The sequence below is a fragment of the Anas platyrhynchos genome, chromosome 2 (assembly GCF_047663525.1).
Source record: "Anas platyrhynchos isolate ZD024472 breed Pekin duck chromosome 2, IASCAAS_PekinDuck_T2T, whole genome shotgun sequence".
Taxonomy (NCBI): Eukaryota; Metazoa; Chordata; class Aves; order Anseriformes; family Anatidae; genus Anas; species Anas platyrhynchos.
In genome coordinates this window covers 135,260,413-135,278,263 of record NC_092588.1, presented here as the reverse complement: position 1 = coordinate 135,278,263, position 17,851 = coordinate 135,260,413, and the positions used below count along the sequence as shown (strand labels likewise).

The 17,851-nt window shown below is 40.5% G+C and overlaps 1 protein-coding gene across 2 annotated transcripts; it reads right to left on the bottom strand.

The window, feature by feature from the left end:
* Positions 1 to 209: 209 nt before the first annotated feature.
* LOC101792417 (1-aminocyclopropane-1-carboxylate synthase-like protein 1) lies at positions 210 to 17,554 on the bottom strand. Of its 2 annotated transcripts, XM_027450772.3 has the most exons (16): positions 17,132 to 17,524; positions 17,001 to 17,060; positions 16,023 to 16,093; positions 15,129 to 15,198; positions 14,780 to 14,846; positions 13,323 to 13,420; positions 12,496 to 12,573; positions 9,091 to 9,191; positions 8,127 to 8,213; positions 6,899 to 6,944; positions 5,730 to 5,871; positions 5,489 to 5,631; positions 5,179 to 5,332; positions 2,921 to 4,476; positions 2,391 to 2,620; positions 210 to 1,619 (listed from the first exon to the last, which is right to left on the bottom strand). In XM_027450772.3, the coding sequence occupies exons 1-14, from the start codon at positions 17,279 to 17,281 to the stop codon at positions 4,358 to 4,360; spliced, it is 1,386 nt and encodes a 461-aa protein (XP_027306573.2). In that variant the 5' UTR covers positions 17,282 to 17,524; the 3' UTR covers positions 210 to 1,619; positions 2,391 to 2,620; positions 2,921 to 4,357. The 2 variants fall into 2 exon arrangements, with proteins under 2 accessions (XP_027306573.2, XP_071889737.1); XM_072033636.1 differs by lacking the exons at positions 210 to 1,619; positions 2,391 to 2,620; positions 2,921 to 4,476; positions 5,730 to 5,871 and having other exon boundaries at positions 5,197 to 5,332; positions 17,132 to 17,554.
* Between the last annotated feature and the right edge of the window lie 297 nt (positions 17,555 to 17,851).

Sequence of the window (17,851 nt, the reverse complement as noted above, 5' to 3'; positions counted from 1 at the left end):
GCTGAAAGGACGATAATTTACCTTGATGTTCTCAGCACAAACAGCGTAAGCTTGCCAAGTTTAAATGCCATGAATATGAGTGCAAAGGCCATATTACTATCAAGAGCACAACTACCACATTCACTTGGGATCCTCCCGCTCACAGCAGTGTTAATTCTGCAGTTCCAGATTTTGCATACCAAACCAAAACCATGCAGCAAACTGCAAAATAATTTAGTAAATTATTTAATGAAAAACAGAAAGAAAGAAAATGAAAAAGAAGAAGCAATAGTTTCCCCTTGACTCTGTCAAATGAGCATAAGTTACAGATCAACAAGGTTTTATTGCATTTAATGTATGAAAATATGATTGAAGAGGCTGATTGTTTGCAGTGAATACAGGCACACAGAAGTAATCTGAAGGGGATCCTGGAAGACAAAAATCTGAAGGCTTTCTCAAACAGTCCTCACTAGCAGACATATACAGAAAGATGTATTTGGTGTTGTAAGATGCGTATGATCCCAAGAATATACAAAGACATTTCACCAGCTACCAAAACAAAATAACAAAATTTAAATATCACCTGATCAGTATGTTTAGTCTCATGATTAACGTATAGAGTCCCTGGTACACAGTAATAGGAGCACCAATTTTTGTCGGTGTGTTCCAAATTTCATAACCCAACAAGTGTGCAAATATATATGTATGACTTACTGATTTCACTGACAATGAGCATACTTGAAATGGAATAAAACTGAGGACTGTACTTAGCAGGGGTGAATTTCAGAGCACCCAGGAGGCTCAGTTTCCTTCAAGTCCACTTGCAAGTCCAGTAATTCCAGGCCACAACAAAGTGAGACTATTACGCAAGGTTACAGCAGAACATACCGAAGATATACACTCCTTTAGTAAACATAAACATGATTAATTTCATCAAATCATGACATGCATGTATGATTTCAATAAACAAGTGTATTTTTTAGCTGGGAGACATCATCGCATGGTGTGTTTGAAGGTTTGCCAGGAGAAGTGCAGGCTTTTTGGATTGCATAAAGTGTCAGCAGGAAAGGATTTGTTGTTTGCAACTGGTGCGGCATCACTGGTGTGCAGCATTTCTTAAAGTCTCTTAATACCTCAGAAAGCAGAACAAATCTCAGTTCAAGCTTTTCTTCTCCAAAAGAAATGCTGGAAAGAGAAGGGAAATGCAGACTGGACACATTTATTGTGGTTACTGATATCTTGTATATACTGCTTAACAAATCCTTCCTGGTCTTACAGTAGTGAGAACAAAAATAAGTGTAGCTGTAGTACTGTAGCTTTACCTCCTCTCCACAGCTGTTGGATTAGAAAGATTATACAACCAAATTACGGTTTTAATTGATTATCACACAGATAGAATTGGTGCATCTCTTATCTACTTAAGTATGTCTCTCCAAATTAACGTAATTAAGTAATTCTGGTTATCTCCACCACACGGAAACACATTGACTTAGTTTGAGTCTCCATCGTAGTATGGGTACATTGATGATCTCAGTTTGCAAACTTTATTTAGTCTTCACTGATGATAACAACTTCTTCTTTGCTAAAAGTGGCTCCACGTGGTTCATACTTCTTGATGAATGCCTGAAGTACTTTAATGTCTGTTGAATGAAAAATAAATACAATTGGAACCCACCTGTGGACAAAGTCTGTTTTTATATGAAAACTACAAAATTTTGCAATGCTGGGTGCTGGCCCTCTCTCTGACTCACAGCAGTGAACCCAAGCATCTGTTTGCTTCCATATGGCAACATGGGCTCCTTCAAAATCATCTGAACTCTTTCCTTCAGGGAGAGCACAGAAGGAGTATTCCTCTTTTTTTCAGAAAGCTGTTCAGGTTTTCTTTAGGTGCAAAGCTATTGCAGAGGTTTCTGCTGCCCTTGCCTCCACACAACCTGCCTTCATGGTCCTTGTGACCATGTCTTTGCTGAAAAACATCCCTTCTCTATGTATCAGCATTGTTTGCTTCTTCTTTTAAGCTGGCTCTGTGAACCAACCCAGGTTCAAAATACAAACGTGGTATTCTTTTTCTTAACACAAGTATTTCCCTAAGTGACATCAATAAGAATTCATGTTTTTGTCTTAAGGAACTAAAGCCCCGATAATCCTTTTCAATCTGCATAGTGTCTTCTACAGTAGATTATCCCTTTCTTTCTAATAAGATCACACTTTGGTAAAATCATGCTTTAAGGCAGCTTGTGGCAATGGATATGAAATATGTCAGCAGGATTTGGGAACCTCTATCTTCCATCTTCCAAGCTGAGATTTCTGCATGCCACTAAGAATTAAAGCAAAAATACCCTGTCCTGTTAGTCATAGAATTTTTATATCTGAAATTACGAGACTCTGCGAACTAAGCATTTTCCACCTACCTCTAATCACTGAGTCAGAAACAGGCAGATGGAAAAAGTTTTCCCGGTCTTGATTTAAACATCTCTTTTTTGCATCCTGACAACGCAGGTAGTACGTCAGCAGGTCTTCATCCTTTCGTTTGTTAGGGGCTTCCCACGTCCAAGTTCGTTTCCGATGCACAGACCTTTCCTTCATACAGTCCTCACACAGCATGGTCGGTGTTGGGTTGTTTCTTCCCTGTATTTCCCACCTTCCAAAATATGACAAAACAATTTGTGGCTACTAACTTCAAAACAACAATCAACTGCAGACAGCATAGCAAACGGGACCAAGGGAAAACTTTGCCAGCGTTTCTCAAAGACAAATCCTTTAGCTGGGAGACCTGGCTGATCTCCACGTGCCTCTCCCTTCTGTAGTACGAGCTAGCTGTGAAGGCTGACTGCACACAGTAGTCGCGGCATAAGTGTAAGAATTAAATACACATTCAGTAGGACATCATCAGAGGCGGTAAGCAACTGTATCAGGTAGTAAAGCTTCTTGAAACACTTACCTTTATGAATGTCTTGCTTAGAGCCAAGGGTGGGGTGGCAGTGTGGTGTCTGCAGCAAGGCGAGCAAACAGCCTTCTACGATGCCGAGTCCAACACCTCCTGTTTCACACTCAGTGTCTTCTTAGATCTTTTTTCCCAAATTTTGCTTCCAAGCTGCTAAGTAAGGGACCACTGCTAGGTAAGCCCTGAGGTTTTCCGCCCTTCTCTTCTCTACGATCACTCTGATGAAACTGATCACACACTGGAGGAAATGCAAACACGCAGGTACATAGACTGAAGCAAAACCAAAAGCAACTGCTTCTTGCCTACCTGCAAAGTTTGCAGATCCCAGCTGAGGCTTGTTCACTCCCTTGCTGAGGTAAGCAGAAATGGTATGTTGAAAATTAATGCATCCATATCAGGCTCTTGCTAGTGACAAGTGCCATTGGGTAATTACAGCAACTTATGTTGCGATGTCCTTCTTCTCTAGGCCGTAAAGTCAAGTGTAGCCTATTTACAATGACCTATGGCTCACCCTGATTAAGTGGAGACCTTGACATGAGGACGTGGCAAGCTCACCCCGGTATTTAGTGAACAGTAGTATTTCTGTCTGATTATGTGCTGGTTCGGAACTCCTTGCAATACTTTGATGTAGAAGCAACAACACAGTCCCTTTTGCTCTGCTAGAAAGTAGTGTAACGAAGGCCAGTGTGACACTGGGTAGGGGGGCTTCTGGTTCCATCCTCTCTGCAGCCACCTTTGTAGTATTTATACATTTAGGAGTCCTCCCCCCAGCCCTCCTCTTCTTCAGGCTGAATGTTTCTCTGGGTTTCCCTGTACAAAGAGACATGGGCCCACTGACATAATTCCACAGAGTTGCCAAAGGGGCAGGAACATCTGCCATAGGAGGAATGGCTGAGGGCTGGGACTCTTCAGCCTGCCTGGAGAAGAGAAGGCTCTGGGAGCTAACATCATTCTCTGTAAATACCCAACAAGAGGGCATAGGGGTGATGGAGCCAGGTTCTTCTCAGGGCATCCAGTGCCAAGAGGCAATGGGCAGAAAAGCCTGGGAAAGGCTGCTCAGAGAGGCTGTGGAGCCTCCATCCTTGCAGATACTCAGAACCCAAGTGGACACTGTTCCTGGTCATCCTGCTGTAGGCTGACCCTGCTCCACACAGGGGTTCTGGACCAGCAGTGCCCAGAGGTACCTTCCAACCTCCGCTTATTTTATGATTCTATAGACTTTATTGCTGAAAGGACGATAATTTACCTTGATGTTCTCAGCACAAACAGCGTAAACTTGCCAAGCTTAAATGACATGAATATGAGTGCAAAGGCCATATTACTATCAAGAATACAATTTCCACATTCACTTGGGGTCCTAAAGCTTACTGTAGTCATACAAGTTGTGTAAGTAAAAGGGAATGGACCTAGTCACTTGCTGTGCTATTTATGCATTTATTTTAATAATAATGACAAATAATGATCTTGTTCTGAGTGTTTTGTTAATGAGGATGCGTTGTTTGGAACTGGCTCAGCATCATTGGTGTGTAGCATTTCTTCAAGTCTCTTAATACCTGCGAAAGCAAAAAACATCTCAGTTCAAGCTTTTCTTTTCTTAAATAAGTGATTTTTTTTGTTCTCTAAAAACACATGGGAAAAAACATTCACCATGAGAATGGCTAAAATATAGGAACAGGTTGCTCAGTGTGGCTCTTTATTCTCCATCTTTGGACAGTCCCAAAATTTGACTGGAGAAGGCCCCAATAAATCTTACTTGGCATCCAGCCGTGCTTTGACGAGGAAGGTGTAGATGTATTACTCTAAATGCTTCCAATTACCTTCCAGTCATCTCTTTTGCCAAAAACATACAGCATTCATTCAAGATTAAGTATTTTACAGCACAAAGGATGGATAGCTTTTTCATATCCCACAAGAGTCACATAAATATTTGTGGTGCTGAAGAATTCCCACTTAATATAAAGGGTAATCTTCAAGAGGAGTGAGCCTTTGACAAAGAATTTGACTGCTTGACTCCTGATATAGGAAAAACAACTTAAAATGAAATTCTGTAAATTTTAAAGGTTTCATATAACCCAACAGAAGTGCTTTGTAACCTGTGCTCTGAGCCAACATATTATTTCCCATTTCCTACAAACTATAATAATGACCCTTACAACCTGAGAAGGGAGAAGTAGATTTGAACTCATTGTTTGTGATGTTAATGTCTCGAGAACTTGCATGCTGTCACATGACATATTAGAAGTAAAGCAACTTACATAAGTAAATCTTATCTACAGAATTGGAGAAAACCAATCTAAACCATCCAGGCTCATAACAACAAAAAGCTTTTCCAGGACTAATCAGGAGTTTCTTATCAAGGAGCTTCTGCCATAGTTTGAGTTCAGCTTCAAATGTCTGTGATTTTAAGAACTAAAAGAAGAAAAAAATGTATTATTAAAAATTGAACAAGTATACAAATTGAAAGGATTTTTCAGGACCTGGTATTAAAGTATGTAACAACATGCACAAGTAATTTTCACATTTCCCACTTCCACATCCCCACCACTTTCTAAGCTTCTCACATACTTTTCTGAAGTCTGCCCACACATAGAGTCCTCCTGAGCTTTTGAGCACAGGTACTCCAATATCTGCAAGTCCATCCACAAGGAGCTTCTGTGCTTCCTTAAGTCGCTTTTTATTGGTGGGAAAAAACACATTATCCATCCAATCTATCAAAACAAGAAAAATATAATCCTATTTTACTTCCATCTGTAATAGAAAAACAAAAACAGAACAGCTCAATGGAAACATTTCTAGGGTGGCTAACCTCTGTCCTTAAGGAATTGACTGAGAACATGCTGAACAGGTCCAGGACAGCTATGGAAGACAGCCAGCTGATTAACAGCTTTCTGAATTTCATGATTTGTGGTGTGCAGTACTCCAACTCTGATACCACACATACCAAAATCCTTTGAGGACAAAAAGAAGATAGAGAGGTATAATTTTTACTTTATGCTTGTGCTTTATCAAGCCACCAAGTTTAAAGTCATTGTGATATACAGGAAAAAAGATCTCAAAAAAGTATGTTAGCCCATCATCAGGCCAAATAGTTTTCCTATCCTACAAAAATAATATTGGATAACACAGTAAGAATCCAAAAACTACTGAGAACAGACAAGACAATACAACGAATAACTTTGGAATACATTTGGGCTAAGTTTTGTCAATAGTGCCTACGGAAGTCTGTGTTCTGCAACAGTCACTGTTCAGAAGTGTTTCCAAAAGCTACGTAAGGATGCAATAGCATATATTTATTAATATAAATTTGCACTGAGTCCCTAAGTAGGAAGCCATATGGTTCAGTGTGCAAAGCATGAAATCCTGAATTCTCTTATTGCAAGTTGCTTAGCCTGTACTACCAGCTTGGTGAAAAAATCTATCAATACAGTTCTTACTGTATTTCTGCATTAACGCTGATGAAAGATGCTTAATATTCATAAATTTAGCATTTAGCTTCTCATTGAGGGGAAGCCCCATTAAAGACAAGAAAGCTGTTAACCAAACAGAATGAAAGATCAAGCCCAAGAAGCGTAGGATGTACGGTAACATTAAGGTTAAAAATACTGACATACTGTGCCGTTTCTAGAAATGACCATTTTAGTGTATGGAGTACATTTGCAGGAGTCTGCTCCATCCCCAAATGACAGCAAAACAAACAGCCAGAACACTGCCTAACCACTGAAGTATCAAATGAATCCCTGTCTGTAGTAGATGTCAGGTTATACGTAGTACCTCAAATGTTCAAACATATGGACATCTTTGCTCATAAGAAACTCTGAATTATAACAAATTTTAGAACACCAAAGGAGAAAACAAATTAAAAAACAAATAAAAGCTTGGTTTTGTATCTATAATACAATTTATGTTCAAACAGGCCAACTGATTTTTGTGTTGAAATATCTTAAATTAAAACACAGAGATAATATTTTGACCTACCTTGCTAAAACCCCACATAAAATGAGTACGTTCTGGATCTGGTAAACTGAATAACAGAAAAGGACGTGTTACAGAAGAACAAGTTATGAAGTTTTGGCAAAATGCTTAAATGTGTAAAATTATCATTCATTTTTAGTAAAATTAGTATATAACTTTTTCACGTGACATAGCTTTTTTTCAGAATCCTTGTAACAGAACATTATCCTATGATACTGATCTCCTAAGTGCTCAGGCACTGACTTCTTATAACAGAAAAGGATTTCCACTATGATATAGCAGTCCAGTTACAATTCCCAGAATCCCACTGCATAGTCAATGGTCACACCAATATTAAAACAAAAGCAGTATTTCGATAGGGGATGCAAGGTGGCTCTTCGTGGAGAGGAATTCTTTGCTCAACTCTGCTGCACTTCAGGCTAGGGAAGGGGGACATGAACATTTTAGATCATGCATTTACAACTGAACAAAATACACTTTAGTGGACTGCTAAAGAAGATAGTTTTTGTCCTTTGTTTAACTTTGTGTAAATAGGCCTGAGGCTGGAAACTCCCTTCTTCAGCCTAAGGAAGCTGAGTGAACTTTCACAAAAACAAACAATATTTTTTAAAGCTTTATTTATGGTTCAGGATCTTGTGAGGGTGACAATACCCAGTGGCTCCCTGTGCTTGGTTGTATTTGGACGGACCTGGAAATTTCCCCTCAGTGCGAGATTTATGCAGTTATACAAAGACAACTGCATACTTTTAGGGAAAGAAGTTTTATTGTTCAGATACCAATAGGTTTAAATATTCTTGAAACCTTTATTCTTTTCATAATCTGTCAGAGGAAACTAAGAGCCCAACAGCATACTTGTCAGGAAGGAGGCTCGTTATAGTGGGTGACTTGCACAACTTTAGGCAACTTCTTGAGCATTACAATGAGAACCTTGTACTCAGACCAGGCAAAAGCAACAACAAAAAAGCAGTGGCAAGATGATTAAGGGCTCTGACATTTTTTGATTACTGTTACCATACCATGGAGATTAGCTGCAAGCAGTCTGCCATCTGTCAGTCTAGGATGAAGATCCTAGATTCACTAGTCTCATCAAGTCACAGAGACTTGGATATGAGTTAGATCTATACTAGTTATGCTAGCTAACCAGAAAAATGAAAAGAAAAAAAAAAAAAAAAGGCATAGGTTCTATTCAGGAGTAAATATCTTCTAACCCCTGCTAAGAAATCACACTTACCTTTCTAAGCTAAGGACACTGGTGAAGGTGATATCATCATAAACAGATAACATGTATATTTCATCCATGATTACATGCAATTCATATCTAAATAGAGAAAAACACAGGCACGTTAACACATGTAAAGGAAATTTATTTGCATATGTATATATATATATACATATACATGTAATCTTAACTACTGCCATGTAGTACCATAAGCATGCCTATTTGCTATTATATCCACCATATTAATTTTACAAAGACAGGTCACAAGGTTCTACGGTCACAAGACATGCTGTGAGCACTTGCTCATTACCAACATTTATCTATACATATTCCGTATTTCTCAGCAGCAATAACACTCCCTACATCTAAAACAACATCCAACAGCACGTTCAATCAAAAAGTTCTCAGGCATACTGTGGTCCCATCCAACTCTTATTTACAGCTTCAAGTGAACACAACAGTATGTTATAAAATCCCTTTGAAAAATTTGTTTAGTGAGACTTGAGCCCAAATGCAGATGTTAGATTAAAAAATAAGACTTGCCATGCACTTTTAACTCTCTAATACACTTTTGCTGTGAAAGCAGCAGTAAACAGTAAGCCATGTTGTCGTAATCAACGCTAACAAGCCATGCGTGTGTTTAGAAATACTGAATAAATTGCAGAACACTTTTAAACACCCAAGTAGTGCAGGTGATGCTGATTGCATCCTGAAAGCCACGGGTCATGCTGAGAACAGACACAACAGCATTTCATCCCGAAACTAACTGTTGGACTCCATCCTAAGCAATTTATTCCAGTGTTCCCAGGAAAGCCAAGCAAAAAAGAAAGTTACACAAAAGCCATGCTCAGGACCTAGCACAACACCTCCTCAGAACATGTACAGAGAACAGGAGATCATCAAAAGTGATTTTTCATCACTGCTATATTGCATAATGGAAAATTAAATACCAAACAAATAGCACTGGGGCTCAAACCTGTGTGCAAAGTCTAGACATTCCTTCAGTAATTGTGCTGGGTAAATGTCCCCTAAGGGATTGTGAGGGTTGATCAGGATTAATGCTCTGACCCGGATGCCCTGAAAAAAGAAAAACCAGTAGCTGGTTTTTGGTGTCACTGGACACCAGTGACACCAAACCAAAGTATAGGTAGGGTGTAGTAAGTGTGCGAATCCTTTATTGGAAAGTTATTTTATTTCAGTTGGAAAATTATTTAATTATATATTATAATTAACATACAGACTAAGCTTTCAGCTGCAGACCTTGTTTGGTAATTTATCCAATACAACCAATAGTTTATTAGTAAATGAAAATCAGGTCAAATATCATTTGCAACACCCATTGATACCAACAGGCAAGATTATGATGTTGCAGGGATGGTTCTACAGATACACATCCAAAATAATTCACCAAGACTGAGCAAAGTTACTATAGATAAACATTAGGGAAGCTGAACAGAATTGGATTTTAGCATCTAATAACCTGCCAAGTGATTAACTTTTCCATGTTGCTTGTTTCTTTAAACAAGTAATAGAATCTGCAGAAATCAGAGACTGAGAATTGATTCACTTGGTGTTCTATGTTCAGAGCAACCAAAGGGGGTCTTGGGCAAGCAGCTACTTTTTAAGTTATATCTATGAACTGTGTAGAATTTCTGTAATAGAAATTCTCTCTCCAACAAAGTTACATTTTTTATTCAACTATTCTTAGAGATTGTAAATATTCTACTGTGTAATAAGAAGAGTCCCACTTGACTGAAAATCAGACTACAAGTACAAACAGAAAGAATTGTTTTTACCTCTACTGGTATTTTCGGAAAATCACCTATTTCCTATTTGCTAAAGAATCTTGAATGTGTATTAACACGAGCTGTACACGGCAAATATATTTTTTTGTAAGCAGTCAAATATTGTGATGGCTGTAGCGGGAACTTTTAAGACTTCAGATGTATCATCATGGAACAAACTCAAAGTTAAATTAATATTTTTTGTTTCAGTATATTTGATTTTTAGAAAACCTAACACACTGCAAATTCTCAGTCCATCCTAAATTCCTCTGAAGGAGATTATTTGCATTAAGCAGCTTCAGAAGAACTCCAGGAGATAAAATTTAATTAGGCGGAAGCACTGGTAGTTGTCCTCCCCTCCGCATGCAATTTGTCTGAACATGAATGGTTACTGTGAACAAGAACTGAACAAGAAATGAGCTTACAGTTTATTGTCTTTGATTCCAGCTACAGGAAGAAATTCATTGGAAACAAAGTAAGATGAAAATACCAAGCACAAACCACTTTTCCACCAGCACTGCTTGCATGGATAGCCTGCTGAGCATATTTGACATCTGACATGTATTAAGCAGAAGATACTGAGTGAGACATCAGTGTTCCTGGGAACAGCTGCTGTGGGATGGCAGATTCTCAACTGCTGTTCCAGTCTAGTTCACCCAGCTGTTTATTACTTTACGTGTATCCAAACAGATGTTTGAGAGAACGTTTGTGAGGACAGTTTCAGCTCTAGTAGGATGACAAATGTGCAGATCTCAAAAGAGTGAACCTGCTTTGTGATTCAGCACCTCATCCAGACAGCTCATGCCACAGTAGGAGAGCATGGATGCTAGCTCACCGCCTCGGCGAGGATCAAGTGGTAGGTGTCTGCATGCTCAGTCTCACACAGGCTGGCAAAGGCACAGACAGATGACATAGACATACAGATGGTGTCTAAACATAGGCACCATGCTGAAGAAACAGTTAGCTAACTAAGAGAGCTTTGACAGATCTTAAAAAAAAGGGGGGGGGGGGGGGGGGGGAGGAGGGGAGCAAGGCAAAAAAAAAAAAAAGGCAAAAAAAAGGCAAAAAAAAAAAATCTGTGCACACGTTCCTGTATATCCAAAATGTCCTTTTTTTTTTTTTTTTTTTTATATGTGACCTTATTTCTAATTGACCTTTATAAGTGTCACTGCCTGTACCTGTATGCTTTATCTATTGTTAAACATCATTTTCTATCTTGGAATAGGACAAAACAAGTCTGTCTCACTCTTTTTAAACACCACTACCATCATCACCACATCTTTGATGAAATGTGTTACTATTCATCTTGTGCTTCTTCCGCAGGATCTTTTCAAGGGAGACCACAAAAGTTAAGTGCATTTATAACTGTCCATGAAGTTTGTGGATTATGAATGTCAAGACACTATGAACAGGACAACTTCTAACTTGAAATAGTGGTGAGTGCTGTCTTGTGGACACTCAAAAAAAAACAAAACCCAACCATTTCTGTAAAGAAGAAAAGCAGTTTCAAAGATGGAGAAGAAAGTTAAAAAAAAATAAAATGTACATGAGAAGCAATATGACAAATAATACTCTCATTTATGTAATCCCAGTCAGAATAAAATGACTAAAAATGCTAAGAATTTTGAACTGATGGTATTTCCTGAACTTTGGAAAAATTACATTTTCCAAGGAGCCTTCCTAGTGGCAGAAAATTCCTGTGTCAGCCCCCCTGGTCCCCACCAAGTTTCCTGCAATGCTGTGGCACAGTGTATTCAGTCCTTATGTTAGCTGGAACTCAGAAGAGCCTTCTTCAAAAGAACATTCAACATCTTTCTTTAATGAACTGCTTGGGTCATTACAGTAGTGTATTCTCTCTTCTTGGGATCAGAACAATAGCTTCTTTACAACACTTGGAGTTTCCCTGAAATCTGCGGAGCAGGAGACTTGGTCTTGAAAGACATATTAAGATCTGTAGACGTACGAGGAATGGCTGAGGGCACTGGGCCTGTTCAGCCTGGAGAAGAGGAGGCTGAGGGGAGACCTCATCGCAGTCTACAACTTCCTCGTAAGGGGGTGTCGAGAGGCAGGAGACCTTTTCTCCATTAACACCAGTGACAGGACCCGCGGGAACGGGGTTAAGCTGAGGCAGGGGAAATTTAGGCTTGACATCAGGAGGGGGTTCTTCACAGAGAGGGTGGTTGCACACTGGAACAGGCTCCCCAGGGAAGTGGTCACTGCACCGAGCCTGACTGAATTTAAGAAGAGATTGGACTGTGCACTTAGTCACATGGTCTGAACTTGGGTAGACCTGTGCGGTGTCAAGAGTTGGACTTGATGATCCTTAAGGGTCCCTTCCAACTCAGGATATTCTATGATTCTATGATTCTATGATCTGTTCTTCATACAACTGAGCAAGGAGTGTCTCTGCATTTTGCTATTGCATTTTGCCCAGATTATAAAAATAAATCAAATTCCTGTTGCCTGAGCTGGACCCACCCTTGTCACATGACAGAAAATCTGCACGGATGAAAATGTACCAATGGTTCAATACTGAGAACATACGCTGCTTACAAAATAAGGGAAATGCGAAAATCAGAATTCACTGTTATTGTTACCTGCTTTTTAGCTCTCTGTAATGCAGCTTCCAATTTTTCAACTGTTAACTGGAAAGGGTGACTTTCTTCATCAGTCACCTACAGGAGAAAAAAAATCAGCAGGAACAAAAAAAGAAGACAGTGAAGAAACACTTCCACCTAGTGAAAATATACTTGATACTGGCTTTCGTAAAACAAAACTGTTAAACAAACAAAAGTTTTTGATGGCACTGGTTCAAGGAGGAAAACAGCAGCTCAAACAACATCTCAGAATATGAAATTAAGAGCAGTCTTTTCTGTATAACTATTTGGTTGTAAAACATTGCGCATACCCAAGACGACACCATTAGCAACTTACAGCAGCACGTGCATACTTGAAACCTCATTTTATTTATTTATTTATTTATGTATTTATTCCCTGAATGCATCATTTGCTACCTATAAGCCCCTTTGACTTGCTTCTTGGGTTACTGAGCTCTCAAAAGGGGAACCAGTGTCACACACCTTCTGCAGTAGATGCATGTTTCGGTAAGGGGAAAAGGGGAAAAAAAATCCTTTGAACGAATTTCCTCTTAGTAGGAATAACAGACTTAGAGCTCACAAATTATAATTCAGCATGTCAACATGTAAGAGTTGTCTTACAGAGAAGAAATGTAATCCTACACATCTGATCACACCAGCCTCCTGTCATGCTGCAGTCTGAAAAAAAAAAGGCAGACACTCTCTAAAAGTGATAGACTGGGCCTGTTTTTTTTCCCTTGTACTCCCTTTTTTTTTTTTTTTTTTTGTACTGCTCCTTGTGAAATGTCTGTTAAAGTATACAAATAGCCAAAAAGCCAAAACATTACCTCACTGAACAAGGGCACATGAACAGGCTGTAGTTCACCATATAACCACATTTTTGAATTTATACCACCATAGTAAGGAGCTGGAATAAGATATCCATCTAAAAATATTTTAAAAAATGAAATTAACACTTCTCATGAGCAATTTTGTTACACTCTAGTAGACTAAAATGACAGTCTAAGAATTTGACATAGCATTTAATCTCAAAGCACTGTGGCCTAAAGCAGTTTTTAAACAAAATGGAAAATCTAGTACTTGCCAGTCAACCCAAATTGTTTCCCAGTCTTCTTCCTTAGCAATTTTAATAACAGATACAAATTTGGTCATGTAAATTGCATAAGTAAAAGGGAATAGACCTAGTCAACTAGCTGTGCTATTTATTTATTTATTTATTTATTTTATTGATAATGACAAATAACGATCTTGCTCTAGGTATTTTGTTAATGTTCTATCAATTTTTCATCAGGAACTGCTGCAAACCTGAACTACTTCCTGGCTGCCAGAGTGCCATCTCGCACCAAGGAAGCCTACAGCTCTGCCAAGCTTGTTTCCCTCCTCATTTTATATGTTTGTGAGTAGCCCCAGGTTGGTGTTCTCCTGAAAATATTGCAAAGGCCCCATGTAAGAAGGTTTCAGGGAGGACAGAGCATGCTGCCTGTATTCATGCAATTTTATCGCCTATGCTGAAGTCATTGAACCACATCACATTGCTCCACAATCTTGTCAAGGGCTCTTGGTGTCCAACAGTAGGGTGCTATAAGGCATGGGAGTAACTCACCTGGGCACCCTCCTTTTCTGGCAGGTCTTCATGGATGTTCCCTGTTGCCTGCTGTGCCACACACCTACTCAGCTTTCCTCATTCTGGACCACTGAGGTCCAAAATCATTTTCCCTTGCAGGGCTCTGTCCTCCTGCTGTCTGCTTGCTGCCAGCAGGCTGCAGCCCGGGCCTCTGCTCCTGCCTTCTGTCCCCACCTCTGCTTCCTCCTCACCACTGCTCCTGACTGGGAAGCCCTCTCTTGCTGCAGCTCCATTCTCCTTCCCCCAATTCCTTCTATGTGCTTCCTTTACCCAGTTACCCAAATTTTCTCAAGGTCCTGGATTCCACCCCAGACCACCTCCCTCCCTGTGTACCTACTCCCTCCAGCTTCATCGTGGGTCCCATGTCTTCTCATAACTTCTCTAAGTACACTTTGCATTTTCTTCATACCCTTCTTTTCCTGTAACACTTTTCTCAAAAAACTATAGATTGTATAGAAAGCAAGTGTGTCTGCTGATACCTCAGACCCTTCTAGAAATAATCAAAGGCATTAATTCAAAGACACCCTGCTAGGGACAAACAAATGTCACACCTTGCTTCATTCAGGCAGGTATAATAAAAACAGGCTGTCATAAGTCACAATACTCTTAATATTCACTTTTTAAATGCTTTCAAACAAAAATAATCAGGTTTTTACTCACCACCAGGGTCACATAATACAGTTGACAAAGTAGCAAAAACAGCACAACAGCCATTCATAACAGTTATCTGAAAAAAGCGCACCAAGCTTTCCTTAGCAAAAATATCAACTCCTGTTTAGCCTAAATTCAAAATAATAGAGTGAAAAAGCCACAATAATACACTTATCATATGAAGCGCTCGATTGTCAGGCATTGACCACTTTTTCAAATGGAAAATTAACACTACCAAGACTTCTGCAAATCTGGAATTTCTCTCTACTCTAGTATCTTGCTGACATTTGTGTTCAGATTAACTCATCTTTACCAGTTTCAGAAAAAATAAGATGCAAAGATAAAGCAGTTGTCTTACATTTTCTGGATTAAGTTCTTTTGCAGCTCTGGCATAATCAGTAAGAAATTTGGCAATTTCTTCTCTGAAGCTAAAACACAGAATTAAAGTCAACTATGTAATTACATATTTCTCAGAAAAAAAAATGCACAAAAGAATTAAGTTTACAAAAAAAAAAAAAAAAAAAAAAAAGAACAAACATGCAATTCATTCTGTTATAAAATCCTTCAATATTTTCTATTTCCTACAGATCAGACAATATAACATATAACTTCCTTAGCTATCCAGCGTGCTACATTTTGTGAGGCAGCAGCACACAGGAGCCATCTGCTACCTTGAGTAAAGTGACTGTGACTCAACTACTATTTCTGCACACTGGAAAAACAAGAAAATCCAGAAGCATATTTGAGCCTAAGTGGGATATGTTTTTGAAGAAAGACCAGGGGGTTGGGTACCAGAAGCAGTGGAACCTGAGTAAACGAGAATCTTTAGATCAGGATTTCAGCCCTAGGAAAGACCACGGTGGAGCTTCTGATGATCCTCAGGGAGCTGATACCTCACCTCTACTCTTCGCAGCCCATACAGTTCCAGTTTCCCCTCACTATGCCTAGAACACATCCTTCTAGGAGCAACCCATCACTAGCTCTGGAAGAAATGTCAATACACACTCTTTTGCACTCCAGTGAGACACCAGATTGTTGACCTTTGGAGATCTGGGTGTTTTTTAGCACAGTAAGGACAGGGAGGAAGACAGAACAAAAAGCCAGGCAAACAAAAAGTTGGTGAGCACGCAACTAACATTAACACACCTCTGCTTTGGGCTTACCCAAAGAACGAAACCACACCTCGCTTCACATGAGCCATGACCAGCGCTAAGCACAAGCAGTGTCAAAAATGGGAAAATGAACTTCTCACCTTCTAATACCTTGTGCATCAGAATACTGGAAGAGATCAGGCTGCAGATAATTCATGTCAGGTCTTGTGAGCTAGTTATATGAAAGAGAGACACTGTAGAAGGTGGCGTTCTTGGGAGTTGCTGTTCTGCTGTACCACACTTCCCCCCCCCCTCAATTGTTCAATAACAATAAGGAAATGCAGAATATAAAAAATAGTGACTTAAAATTATGTTCATTCTTTGAATTTCTCTTTTTTAAGATACTGTAAAACAACATTAGAACCTCATAAAAACAAAGAAAATAACGAAGGAATTATTTATCATCTTTTTTTCTGTCACATACTAAATCAAGTCTAGAATGTCACGTTGAGGAGAAGCACACTAGCTGCAATTCAGTGATGATACATCCACTTCTGAGGTATATCAAAGCCCAGACAACTCTTTCAGTATTTATGACATCAGCCTTTAATGCACACAGCTTTGATTAGCTTCTCAACAAGCAGTGGCAGTAACCCTAAGCATTAAGAAAACAGCTGTATTATGAGTAGCGTCCTTCTTGTTCTCAGAGCAGGTATCTCTTCTGAAAACTGGCTCTGTCTCACACTCATTGTGGCATCGGTTTTGGTTTATTCCTAAGTAAAAGCTCCTCTCCAGTTTCCAGCCCTGCCAACTGATGCACAATCCTCCACGACCAGCACTGCCAGTGTGCTGCCAGCTGCACCAGTGTGAATGCACCGCCACATGTAAATAGGAAGGAGAAGCAAGAGGTTCATTGCACCCTGTAGAAGATGGTCTGGCAGCTAGGGCTTAGTTTTGCTAGCAAGTGAGCCGGAACATCTCGCTTTCCAGCAGATAAACCGGAATTAACACATCTGGGGTGACTCTGGCACCTTGCCCTGCAGGTGACTCCCAGTGCTGGGCTGTCACCCGGACACGGCGGGGGGGAACCGGCAGGCAGCAGCAGCAGCAGCAGCAGCAGCAGCAGCAGCAGCACTTACTCTCTCCTCTATCAGATCAAAGCAAAGCGTGTTCTCGCTGGTCCCCAGGTTCAGCACGCCCTGGAAGAGACGAAGCCGTTGAGGGGCGCCGGGGACGAGCCCGCCCGCGGCGCAGCGGCCGCTCCCCGCACCTCAGGGTTGCGCTCCCTGTCGAAGGGGTCGGCGAGGTAGAGGGCGAAGCCCTCGTCCAGCAGCCCCGGGGCGGCCCCGGCGATGCGAGCGCCGCGGCCCGATAGGGCCGGGCTCGGGGCCGCCGGGGAGCCGCCGCCGCCGCCGCTCATCCTCCGGAGAGGGGCTCCGGGGGTCGCCGCAGCCGGGCCGCCGGGGGAAGCGAGGTTCCCTTCGGCCCAGGAGCTGTAGGAGGGAGAGTGCTGCTTTCCCCTGTCCGCTTTTTAAAGGAGGGACTCCGAACTAAAAGGAGGATTTCAGGCGTGTAGGAAATCGGCCAGAGAAAGCAGGCTAAGAGTCAGCTGCTGGCACAGAGTCGATCGTAACCAAAAAGCTCCTGCTGTACCCTCGTGGTGGCTCAGCAAGGTCACGGTGTTCTGGCTGGAAGATTTTTCAAGCAGCGCTTTAACGCAATGCCTACATATTGTTAAGGCAATATATATTAAGAATCAATTCACTGAGCTTCCTGAAACTTGGCAATAATTACAGAAATGAGAATAAGCACTACAGCTTATATGGTTCATCTGAAGGGTTCAAATATCTTCCTAATAGAAAATCCCAATAAACCATAAGGATGGTCCTGATCCTAGGTATCCTTGTGCTGGTGTTGTATAATGTGACACAGACAGGGGTGGGGGCAGGGTTCAAATATTTTGCTTTTCATTCCAAAAGCTGCCACTCTG